Genomic DNA, 12,668 nt, shown 5'->3' with positions numbered 1-12,668 from the left:
AAGCATGGTTTTCTGGCTATGAACTGGGGGGTTTTTGCATTGTATTGTGTGTCATTATAATGGAAGGGGGGGTCGTCTATAAGATGGAAAAGCAGAGGTAAGGTAATATATCAGAGTCCCCAAGCTCATTATTGTCTGGTCCATTTGCACCTGCGCTCTCCTGCGAGAGAGGCCACCTCACCAAATAAGGACATGTGAGGGACCATTGTTGGGGTGACGTTGAACGTGAAATAGGAAAGAACTGGAGAGCGTGGACGGTTTAGATGGAGACCTAAACCGGAGGGGAAACACCGGGATAATCTGGTTGCATAAGAAGCCATTACATTTGCGGAACGTCTCTGCACTAATCCGCTGAAGTATTCATGTTCAGCTGTCCCGTGGCGGAGTAACGCGCGCACACACGCGCTCACTTGTGGCTCTGAAGGCACAGACGCGCTTGCGTGCACGCGGGGTGTATGAAATAAGATAAACGTGCAGACGGATATCTTGGAGCTTCGCACATGTAAACGTATCTCTGCAGAAGCTGCCATGCCTCACGTTGCAAGACCGAACTGGCGGCTCGTGCTCTTCGCGCCCGTGACGATTCCGCTGACGCGCCACTAGCCGCACCACCCAGGAGGAGACGGGAGAGGAGAGTAGTGAGCGACGGAACGAGCAAGGGACTGACTGGAAGCCGGTTTCTTGCTTTCTTTTCTCCTTCCTTGACAACCGTGGACGGAAGCCTACTGTTGCGCAAGTCCCGTGGACGATATTTAACGGCAAATTCCCCGGTAGCATCACCCAGGCTCTTCTGCAGAGATGGAGGTTCCAGGCTTGGCGCACAACATCACTAGTCCATTAAGTCCCTGCGAGGGGATGATCAAGGACCTGAGCTTGGACGCCTTACAGTTATGCGAGCGGGATGGTAAGGAGACGTTTATCTGCTTTTCTGCATAATAATATTGTTAATTTCAGAGCCGCTGGAATGCAGACAGTGTTTTGTCTTTTGGTTTTAGCTGCATGATGTACCCTTATTGTGTGTTTGAAAGGAGTAGCCTATAGGGGCCGGTTGCTCCACCGGTTCCCTGGATGGAGGAGGGATGGTGCGCCTCTGCGTGTGTAGAATAACTGAGTGTCTTAATAGTAGCAAGAAGGTTTTGTTCATTCATAAGAGAGAGGACTGCTCATAAAGATATAATGCAAACTGAACATGCACAGGCGAGGGAATGTTAAGTGATGAGTGTCTTTCTTTCAGCACCACAGGGATGGACAGAGACCGGCATCCACCCCGCATTTAACCGCTGCTTCTTGTCTTTATCTCAGGGCGTTACCATATTTAATTTTACTGCACACAGTGCATCACATTCTCTACATTTTGTCATTACAAAAGATTGTTTTTTATCTCATATATATATATATATATATATATATATATATAGCCCATCCTGAACATATATAAAAGTCCCCCCTCCACTGACATGTATAATTCAAGTCATCCAGCCGCATCCATGCTGGATTGTCTGGTTGACTTCTCCGAATTCAAAAGTTTTTTTGGGATAAATACCATCAAACGATTAGTTGATATAAATGATATCGTATACAAGAGATAAACTAGTTTTATAATGAGCAGTTTTTATATGAACAGGCTGGTGGGGAGCAAAAAAATGCAAGTCATCATCAGGAGAGAATGAGAGGCTCAAACATGGCTGCACCCACGAGTGTGTGTGCACAGGCGGCACAGCCCTGCACACCCATCAGTGCAATTACACACAACTGATTACCCATCTGATGCATGGTTACAGAGATCGCCTTTTAATTAAGATCGTAGATTAAGTCACATATAGCAATGAAATGAGATCCCACCTTTTCACAGCTGAATGAACTTGATTGGGGTTTTTTTTCTAGCTATATCAGATTTGTTTTAAATCTGTATTTGGATTGGCCAGTTAATGCACTGGGGGAGTCAATGGTGTGTCTTCATCGAGCCTCCAAAGGACCCCCAGCATCTGAACACAGTGCAGTCATTGTACCACACCGCCTCAGCTTCTCATCTGCCAGATCTGCTGCTCATAATGTAATACAGCAGGATGCTGCTTATATCCTCTTAGTGCTTTGTTGGCCTGATTCTAAAGCTGTAATTTTAATAATGGTCTATGTAGGCTGGGGCTGGACTTCTCCAATGGACCCCATGCCAGCGTTGTGCTTCCTATGCTGCAGGTTTACTAGCATTTGCAGCACAACAGCCACTTTCCTATTTATCAAGTGGATTACAGTGTCAATAGTGTGCCTGTGTCCTTGAGACACCCACATACTCTGTTTATGGAGCAACATTATTACAATGTCCACCTTCTGTGCACATTATACAGGACATGGCAGAGTAGTTTCTAGAATTGTGATGTTGAATTCTGTTGAGAATGCTTTGTAGTGTTTATATTGCATTAGTGTCTCTGTTATTTTGACCAACCCTTGAATTTTGATGTAGCAGTTTCTCTCTTAAAGTGACCTCCAGATGTACTGTCTAGTTTACACTTCCCCTGCCACACCCCATGTAGATGACTGCATAGCCCACTTTTAGCCTTCTTGGAAATAGACTATTTTATTATTTATTCGATATGTATGTTTTCCCAAGGACGGTGTTCATTTCAGTTCCTCATAGCTTTCTAAATTCATCTCCTAAAACCATTAATATTTAATTGTAAGCATGGGAGGCTTGTGTGCCTATGCTGACCTAGCAAATGGAAATGCATGCAGCGTCAGTGGGCCTACTGTCTGTAGGAGAGAGCTCTCTCACACACTCGCACACACTGAGGACTGTTTGAGCTTTTCAATAGACAAAAGAAATGGTGGGATACAAGTTGTCTTTGTTAGAAAGGGTGCTGCAGCCTTTAAGTGCTCAGTTTAGTGACGGGGCTGTGACATGAATAAGTGTGAGGTAGTGAATGTTTTGCTAAGAGTCTCTCCTGCTGGTGTGCAGCGGTCTGGGGACACGCAGAAGTGCCTCCATGATGTTGTAGTGGTTATAAATTTGCCACCAACCTCTGCAAGGTGGACTCTGACGACCATTTTGATTTTATATCCACAGTTAATGCGCACTTAGTGTTGTGTGTTAGGAAGTGCACGCTGCATGTCTTGCAGGGCCTTTGTGCCGTGCCCGCTGACATAATTCCATAATTAACTTGTCATGATGGATGGCTGCCATTCATGCAACCAAGTACTGTGTCTGCATGGCCTGGAATACTGCTGCTCTAGCTGTGACACCCTCAGTCTGCAAGTGTGTGTGTGCCCATGATGGACAGACCGATAGACGGGAAACCATCTCCTAAACGTACCTTAACTTCACCAGTAACTGTGTCAAGTTGAAGAAAAACTGTTAATGAACTCAAAGCTCCTCTGTGTCCCAAGTACAGTCTCACAGAGCTGTTAGTAGAGTTGTAGACTCTATTCTTGTGTAGAATAGTAACTCCTGTGACAACTTGTGTAGAGCTTATCTAATATCTTCCAACATGATACGACAGCAGCTGGGCCTCATGACGTGCAGGATTGTCTGAGTAAGTTGGCCTTTAGTTTGGCCAATGTTCAGTGTGAGCAGTTGTGTACTATGACTGTGCTGGCGAGAGTTGCAGGTACATATTATGCAGCCACTTATCGGCTGCATAATATGTTCACTTGCAACTGAATCTACTGTGCTACATAGTTCTGAACACTGTTTGAGATTGATTGCCGAGCAGTCGGGCCCTCAAAATCCGCTCCAAACATTCATGCTAATTTTCCTTTTGTATTTTTTTTTCAGTGCCCGACTTCCTGCTCTTATATAAAATCCTTCTATACAAGATTCCTTTCAAGCTTTTTACTGCCAAAAACACATCTTAGTTGAAGGTATTTACATTAGCCTGTTGTTAAGGAATTCAAATTCTATGCAAATGAGAAATGATGACTCATTCTGGTTTTGCAAAGGTCCTCCCTGAAGGTCTTCTGTATTTAATTAATGTGCAAGAACAGGGATGGGTCGATTCTGTGCCTGGGAGTCCACTTTATCTCTAAAGGTCGTGTTATTAAAGTGTCTTAACCATTTTTTTTCTTTGCTGTTGTGGGGCTTATTGATGGTGGACCACCATTAGTGTAAGCCAGCCTTGTTTATGCTCCGCCTCAGTCTAGCCTGTGCAATGAGAGGAGCAAAGACGTGATTTCCAAAGGCCTGTGAACATCGATGTCTAGTGAGTGTCTGTTGCATTGCTCATGTCTACAGTTCAATTTCAGACCCAACGCTGCAACTTAAAAAGTAGGAGGCTCGACTGTCTGAAGTGAGTTCCCCCTTAGAGCAGTCAGAAAAGATCAGCAAAAGTTTTGAAATCAAGGAGCACCATAGTCTCACTCAGTGGACACTTTTTATCACCAGCCACCACTGAGAGACGGTACACATTATGCAGCTGGTGCGAATGGATATCAAATGACCTTCCCCTCGCCGGTAAAGAGTGATAACAAGTGATTCACAGTATCAAGCCAGGTGTGACTGCAACAACTCCAACCACAGAGAGCCATTAGGATGGCTCTGCATAAGCATGTTAACAAGATTTCTATTGATCCTTCTGCATCTTTTGCTATTCCGCACTGTGATATTTGACTGCGCGCAGAGGCCAATATCCAATAAGGGGCCATTTGATAGTGCTTAGCAGATTCATCAGAGAAGGCTTTTCAGCTTTTGAAATGTAATTATTTTTGCCACAGGGCAGATACTTCTGTGTTTTGGGGCTCTAATCAAGCATGTATCCTGAGTCATCTTGAACCCCCTCTACATGTGCCCAGCATGTGATCACTGCTCTAAGCTCCTAAGTAAGGTCTCTCGTTTAGCTTAGTCATGATGAGGCAACCCTCCACCTCCTGCACAGCAGTATAATACAGTGCAATAAATACCAAGACAAGTTCGTAACAATACAGTGCCTTCCATGATGAAGTTATGACTCAACAAAATGAATATTTGCTACAGTAGCGACCCTGGTGCAAGTAGCGAGAGCTGATGTACGATACTGGCCCATAAATTTAAGTCAGACTGAGGGTTTAGGCCTCCCGTGAGACTGTAAAGCAGGGGTCACCAACCTTTTTTAAACTGAGAGCTACTTCAAGGGTACCGAGTAGGACGAAGGGCTACTTATTTGATACGAACTTCCTGAATAACAAAATTGCACAGATCACCTTAATAATAATAATAATAATAATATATGTGAAGAGACTGTTTGATCACATGTCAGTTAATTATTCCTCACAATAATTATTAATAATGATTTCCACAACAATGATGGTATAGCTACACATACATATTTAAACATGCAACTTTTATTTCTGTTAATCTGTTTCAACATTTGAAAGTCAGAGGTATCACATCTCTGATATTTTTGCATCATCACATGATCAAAGCCGGTTACTTTTGCACATAGCGCCTGCTGGTGAATGATCCAGTGGTAATGTAGACATTTTGCGAAGTCTGGGTCACCTTTGCATTGCGCAATGAAGCCTGCATGCCGGCCCGTCATCGCGGGAGCCCGGTCTGTAGTCACCGACACCAGCTTTTCCAATGGTACCTTTTTCTCAACGAAGAAACTAGTAACCAGTCTATAGCCGAGCGGGGGATCCAACCCTCCGAGGCGCGCGAGCGTCTTCGGGCGCCCGCGTTCAAACCTCTAGTCTGGGCCTTTTCGGTCGGATTGCGTTGCCTCGCCTCTACCCCCGCCACCCCTGAGTTGTTGCCCCGCGGCCTGTTCCAAGGAATTACGGACCTGACGACGGGGTGCGCTCGCGGCGCGCGTCTGGCACCAACGGGATGCGCCCGCCATTCAGAACCTGAAAACCTAGTGCGGTGCAGCAGCCTCGTCCTGGCTGTCCGCCGTGCGCCTCCGGGTACCCAACTCTCTGCAAGCGTTTTTGATTAAAAAAGAACAGCAACTACAATTTTAGACGGAGCTCCATAATGACTAGTGCTATTTTTAGAACATGTCTTGCGGGCGACTCACGTGGTCCCTGCGGGCGACAGGGTGCCCGCGGGCACCGTGTTGGCTACCTCTGCTCTACTATGACGTTTATAACTGCAGCAACTCCCTTCATCAACACCACGACCAGTGGCTGGACTCCAGCGGGATTATGCCTTATCTGACCTCAGCATCATCAGCCCTCAATTGCCTTCCTTCAGGATGGAGTCCAATCGTCAAAGACGTTGCATTATTCAAATTTGTACAATGTGTAATAAATGATTGTGAAATTCTAATGAAGTTGCTCCTGATTGAATTACTTTTTTCGACATGCTATACTGAGACTGTTTTTGACTTTTTTCAATGAGTTACTTTATTTTTAAAGTTGCTTTTTAAGTGACTTTATTTTTAAAGTTGCTTTTTAAGTTACTTTATTGTTTAAGTTACTTTTTAAGTTACTTTATTTTTTAAGTTACTTTTTAAGTTACTTTATTATTAAAGTTACTTAATTTAAGTTACTTTTGAAGTTACTTTATTTTTTAAGTTACTTTTTAAGTTACTTTATTATTTAAGTTACTTTTTAAGTTACTTTATTATTTAAGTTACTTAATTTAAGTTACTTTTGAAGTTACTTTATTTTTTAAGTTACTTTTGAAGTTACTTTATTTTTTAAGTGACTTTTTAAGTTACTTTATTATTTAAGCGACTTTTTAAGTTACTTTATTATTTAAGCTACTTTTTAAGTTACTTTATTTTTTAAGTTACTTTTTAAGTTACTTTATTTTTTAAGTTACTTTTTAAGTTACTTAATTTTTTAAGTTACTTTTTAAGTTACTTTATTTTTTAAGTTACTTTTTAAGTTACTTTATTTTTTAAGTTACTTTTTAAGTTACTTTATTTTTTAAGTTACTTTTTAAGTTACTTTATTTTTTAAGTTACTTTTTAAGTTACTTTATTTTTTAAGTTACTTTTTAAGTTACTTTATTTTTTAAGTTACTTTTTAAGTTACTTAATTTTTTAAGTTACTTTTTAAGTTACTTAATTTTTTAAGTTACTTTTTAAGTTACTTTATTTTTTAAGTTACTTTTTAAGTTACTTTATTTTTTAAGTTACTTTTTAAGTTACTTTATTTTTTAAGTTACTTTTTAAGTTACTCTATTTTTAAAAGTAAAATCAGCATGTCGAAAAAAGTCAAAAACGGTCAGTATAGTTTTTGACTTTTCGACATGCTCTACTACAGGGGTCACCAACCTTTTTTAAACTGAGAGCTACTTCAAGGGTACTGAGTAGGACGAAGGGCTACTTATTTGATACGAACTTCCTGAATAACAAAATTGCACAGATCACCTTAATAATAATAATAATAATAATATATGTGAAGAGACTGTTTGATCACATGTCAGTTAATTATTCCTCACAATAATTATTAATAATGATTTCCACAACAATGATGGTATAGCTACACATACATATTTAAACATGCAACTTTTATTTCTGTTAATCTGTTTCAACATTTGAAAGTCAGAGGTATCACATCTCTGATATTTTTGTATCATCACATGATCAAAGCCGGTTACTTTTGCACATAGCGCCTGCTGGTGAATGATCCAGTGGTAATGTAGACATTTTGCGAAGTCTGGGTCACCTTTGCATTGCGCAATGAAGCCTGCATGCCGGCCCGTCATCGCGGGAGCCCCGTCTGTAGTCACCGACACCAGCTTTTCCAATGGTACCTTTTTCTCAACGAAGAAACTAGTAACCAGTCTTGTCTATAGCCGAGCGGGGGATCCAACCCTCCGAGGCGCGCGAGCGTCTTCGGGCGCCCGCGTTCAAACCTCTAGTCTGGGCCTTTTCGGTCGGATTGCGTTGCCTCGCCTCTACCCCCGCCACCCCTGAGTTGTTGCCCCGCGGCCTTTTTAGACGGAGCTCTATAATGACTAGTGCTATTTTTAGAACATGTCTTGCGGGCGACTCACGTGGTCCCTGCGGGCGACAGGGTGCCCGCGGGCACCGTGTTGGCTACCACTGCTGTAAAGGGTTTGACTTTCCCTTACCGCCTGACCTTCATCCTGCTTCCCCTCTTCCATCCTTCATCTCCCAGAGTCCCTCAGGATTCAGAGTGCAGCGTACACTGTGCGAGGCTATCTGGAACACAGTGTGTTCAGAAGTGTATTCATATTTAGATCCAACAAGTTTTAGGTGATTCTATATATTAATTTGGTCATTTGTGTTAGTATGTTGGCTCTATTACGTTTGTTAGTGATTCATGTTTTTTATTTCTTTGCCTTTTTAAAACAACATTCAGGACAGTGAAGAGTGGTGGTTGCAGATTTCTGTCTCATGAGCATTTCCTTTGATTTTTGCCCAATAAACCCCCCCCCCCCAAGCTTTTAGCCTGACTGCGTAGCCTTAAGAGTGTTATGTAAGCAATATCTGACTGCATTTGTAAAGCTCCGCCATGTCAGTGCAATGCCTCCATTTGCAGGTTAATTGGGAGAGAACGGGAGCTAAATCAGCACTGTGTAGCCACAAGAGGCTGGGAGGGCGAAGGCCTGCACAGGGGTCTCCTTTCACACCATGTGAGGGAAACAGCAGTGTTGTTCACATAAAACCTTTTTAGGACAAGGAAGCTACTGTTCTTCAGGCACAGCACAACTGAGTCAGCAGCTTTTTCATCTTTTATCTTTGCTATGGATGCACCAATATCGAATATCGTGCCGATACTGACTCAAATAGCTGGATTGGGTGTTGGTGACAACAGGGCCGATCTATTCAATTCACTTATGTTTGTATACTATATACATTAAATACTGGAATTTTAATTCCTGTCTAGGTTTTTTACCAGTATGTTGCTGTTTTAAAAAAGGTTTATGCTTGAATTGTAATTTTTGTATTTTTTTAGGATCTCTTTAACTCTTCGTAGGCATTTTTGAAGACTTGCTAAATAAATCCATTGCAAGATCTCACTTCTTTTGACAATATATTTAGTCTTTTTCCTGATGCAGAAGTCACAGAATGACAACAAACCGTGTTTGTTTAATTCTTTTGTTAAAGGTCAGCAGCAGAAAGTCTCAGGTGGGACTTTACAGCGCTGACATCACTCTCTGGTCCATGCTTGACTTGCTAGAGCTGACAAAGGTCTGCTTACTGGCCTGTTTACATTTTACACAAGGAATTACTGTAGTGTGAAGATTTATATTAAAAAATCCAAAAGATTGGTCTGTTCATCACTGAAAGTGCATGATGTATACAGATATGGTACGGTGCAAGCACGTAACAATTGGAAGTCTTTCTTTCAGTTGCTGTGTTGAGTAAATGTGAATATTTTTGGTGATCAGTTAGTTGTGATTGGGTACTAAGGATGTGTGAGGTATTGTCTGATCTGGTGCTGAAGAACATTTCTCTCTTGTGGGTGTTATTTTTAGACAGACGAGTCGTGATTTGAACACACTCTCTGTGTAGGAATTACCTTCTGGTTTCCTAAAATGAATCAACCTACAAATGGCTCGCTGTTAGAGTGTTGTGTGGAGGCGAGACAGGAGAGTCCACAGAGCCCAATTCTGGGATAACTCTTTTATGCCGCCCTCTCTCAGCTGATGAGTGGAGATGGATGTTCCGTGCTCCGCTGACTCCGCCATTGTTTACTCTATAGAGTCCGGTCGTGTTGTGCATTATGCCCGAATCCTTGTATTTTACTCACTCTCATGTTTATACCCCAGAGAACGCACAGAAAACCCATTGTTGCCGTGCCAAGTGGGCGCAAAGTCTATATTCATCCTAATTCTACAAAGCTCTCATTCAACCCTGTTTTGACATTCTCACTGGCCTCACTGTGCACTTTGGGTTGTAGGCATTTGCTTCATGTTGTGTTACTAGCTCAGAGAAATGTAAGATTTACTAACTTATTTGATGAAAAGTGACGTTGCAATAGGCTAGAAAATAAAAGAAAAAAAGAAATGATCCAACTTAATTAAATGGCTGACGGTCTGTGACATTCAGCAGCATTGTAAATGGTATTGCTGCAGGCTCGTGTGGAAGCTGAGTTTTTTTTTTTTATATCGTACTGCTGATTATAATAAATCTCTTCTGAGAGATTTAATCAACAGCACTTGGAATATGTAATGCCACGTATGTTCTGGAAAGCAGATGTGTGTGTGTGTGTGTTGTGGGGATGATGTGTTTCCATGGCAGGCTGATGTGTTTCCATGGCAACATATATGGTAGTCGGTGATGCTGGCGGTCCGTTCTGCACAAAGGGAAACAAAAAATATTTCTGAGGGCTGTATGAAGCTGCGCCAAATGCAGTATTCAAAAGGTGTGCGTTGCTTATTTAATATAGCCTCCAGTTACTCGGATAATAAAAATATGATTTATAAACACTTAAGTTATTACAAGCAAACATTCAAAACTGATATTGTATCAATTTTACATATTGTTGTTCCCTTAGATATTGATTATTTCAACATCGCTCATTGTTTTTTGTGTGTTTTTGTTTTTTTCACCACACAGGAAGTAAATCCTCCGAGTTGGAGGAGCTCCCTGTTCCTCAGAACATCAAGATCAGCAACATCACCTGTGACTCCTTCAAGATCTGCTGGGACATGGAGCCGCGCAGCAAGGAGCGCATCACACACTACTTCATTGACCTGAACAAGAAGGAGAACAAAAACTCAAACAAGTTCAAACACAAGGTAGCGCTTGAATCAGCGCAGATCGTTTAAAGATGACTCAACAAAAAGGCCTCTCGTGGTCTCACTGCATAGAATGTACTGCGTTTCATAAATGCAGAAGGAATGTGTCAAGAATAAGACACAATCTGACACATTTTAAGTCCTACTGTACACTGTATGTGTATTAAAACCTCATTATATATAAAAATGTGAGTTTTTTTTTTTAAGCTATACTCAACGGTATAATCCAAGTAAGTGTTTATAAGTAATTTACATCTATAAGTAATGCAAATTTTAAGAAAACCAGGTTTCTCTTTAAAAGTAAAGCTGTCATTGAGGGGTTCATTTCATGTTCTTGACATACAATCTCCACTTATGTTATTTCTACTGTATGTTGCTCTGTCTATTGAGTGGACTGGCAGTGAATGAGATTTGTCCCTTCATGGCTATAACTGTAACATCATATTCGTGATTGCGATGCTACAAGCATCTGGAGGTATAATCCTTGACTTGTGAAACTTAAAACTATTGATTTGGTGCACCATATTGTACTTGAAGATGACCTTTCTTTTCAAAGACTACAGCCGTTGCTCCAAGCGCTAATATTGAGTCATTTTAAGAGCAGCAGGGCGACTGCAGCTCTTTTTAGTGGACAGTCAGACAATCTTAGACGTATTGCTTTAGCTTCCTTACTTTTCCTCCTGCAGTCATTTCCTGGCTGCTGTGTAGCGTAGAGTGTTTCTCCTCTAGTGACCCCATACCAGTACTTTGATTTTGGTGTGCAGCAACGAAAGTGTTGGTGGCTGAATGGACTGACTCTGTTGCTAGGCAGGGGCTCCTGGTCCAATCAATGAGCTGCTAAGGCCCACTGAGGTGGGGGGGAGGGGGGTAAATAGTGTGTGTATGTATGTATGTATGTGTATATATATATATATATATAAACAAAAGGGCAGCTACTGGACACCAACATAAAATGTCTGCATGTTTATGTTTACAAGCAGGTGTCTGCAAATCCCTGCTTGTGGCAGAAAGAAATGCATAACTGGAGTATCTCTTCCTCAACCAATGTCCTGTCATCTTTCACCTCCTTTTTCCATCCCTCCCTCCCTCCAGGATGTTCCTACCAAGCTGGTGGCCAAGGCAGTGCCCCTGCCCATGACGGTCCGAGGTCACTGGTTCCTGAGCCCCCGCACAGAGTACACCGTGGCTGTCCAGACGGCCTCAAAACAGACCGACGGGGACTACGCCATCTCTGAGTGGAGCGAGATTATCGAGTTCTGCACTGCTGGTGGGTAAAATGCAGCTTACAGTACCATGATGCATTTTTAGGATTTGTGACATCAGTGCTGCCTTTAGATTTATTTTTTTGCTGCCCATATTTGAGCTGCACTACAGAGGTAATTAGGATAGAGCACAACATGAGCGAGCGAAGGGAAAGATGGATGGAGGAGGGGGAGGTAGAAGAAGGATTAAAGGGAGGGGAGCTGTGCTGTATATGATGCAGAGGTCATCAAGTTCAACATCGCCAGCGAGTGGCTTAGAGGGGGGGGAGGGGAAGGGGGGGCTAGCTGTGAAGGGGATGAAGAGCACCAGTTGAGATGAGAGGACAATCGGGGGAAGAGGAATTGATGGCGGATGCGTAATGATGTTGTTGATCATCTACATCTCAAGCAGAATGAAGATGCTGCTGCTAAGACCTTCCATTCCTGTAAAAGCCTCTCAGTTGAATTGTTGAACGAGCATTTAGTGGATTCTGTCTCACTGTCAACAGCCTTGACTTAAAAAAAATAGGCTAACAGTCTAGAAAACCTCTAAGAAATCTGCTTGACATTAATAATCTTCTTAATAGTCTTCTTTCATTATTGGTCAACGTTATTTATCGTTGCATGAAAGAGAAGGCAATTTTACCCGAATCGTCGGTGCGTTTGAGTGCTTGTAGGAAAATTGGATGAGGGGAAAAAGAGCCTCGATCAATACGAACTTTATTATATTCTTTGGAGTAAATCCACACCTCTTTGGCAGTCCTGCTTACATGTGTCGAGTAAAAGGAGACTGTTTT

General features: G+C 42.0%; 1 protein-coding gene across 2 annotated transcripts in view; it reads left to right on the top strand.

Annotated features, from left to right (window-relative positions):
* Positions 1-429: 429 nt before the first annotated feature.
* The window catches only part of LOC142931656 (phytanoyl-CoA hydroxylase-interacting protein-like), an 18,030-nt gene continuing 5,791 nt past the window's right edge, over positions 430-12,668 (top strand). Inside the window, exons 1-3 of one of the 2 annotated variants that reach the window (XM_076075682.1) lie at positions 430-904; positions 10,449-10,630; positions 11,723-11,897. In XM_076075682.1, coding sequence (XP_075931797.1) covers positions 799-904; positions 10,449-10,630; positions 11,723-11,897 — 463 coding nt within the window. In that variant the 5' untranslated portion in view covers positions 430-798. Of the gene's footprint in view, positions 905-9,168; positions 10,255-10,448; positions 10,631-11,722; positions 11,898-12,668 lie in introns of those variants that run through there. The other variant, XM_076075683.1, reaches the window with a different exon arrangement.

The sequence above is a fragment of the Anarhichas minor genome, unplaced genomic scaffold, assembly GCF_050575085.1.
Source record: "Anarhichas minor isolate MPS153535 unplaced genomic scaffold, ASM5057508v1 ptg000054l, whole genome shotgun sequence".
In the NCBI taxonomy this organism is placed as follows: Eukaryota; Metazoa; Chordata; class Actinopteri; order Perciformes; family Anarhichadidae; genus Anarhichas; species Anarhichas minor.
Note: the sequence above shows the minus strand (reverse complement) of the source record. Positions and strands in the feature narration are given on the sequence as shown.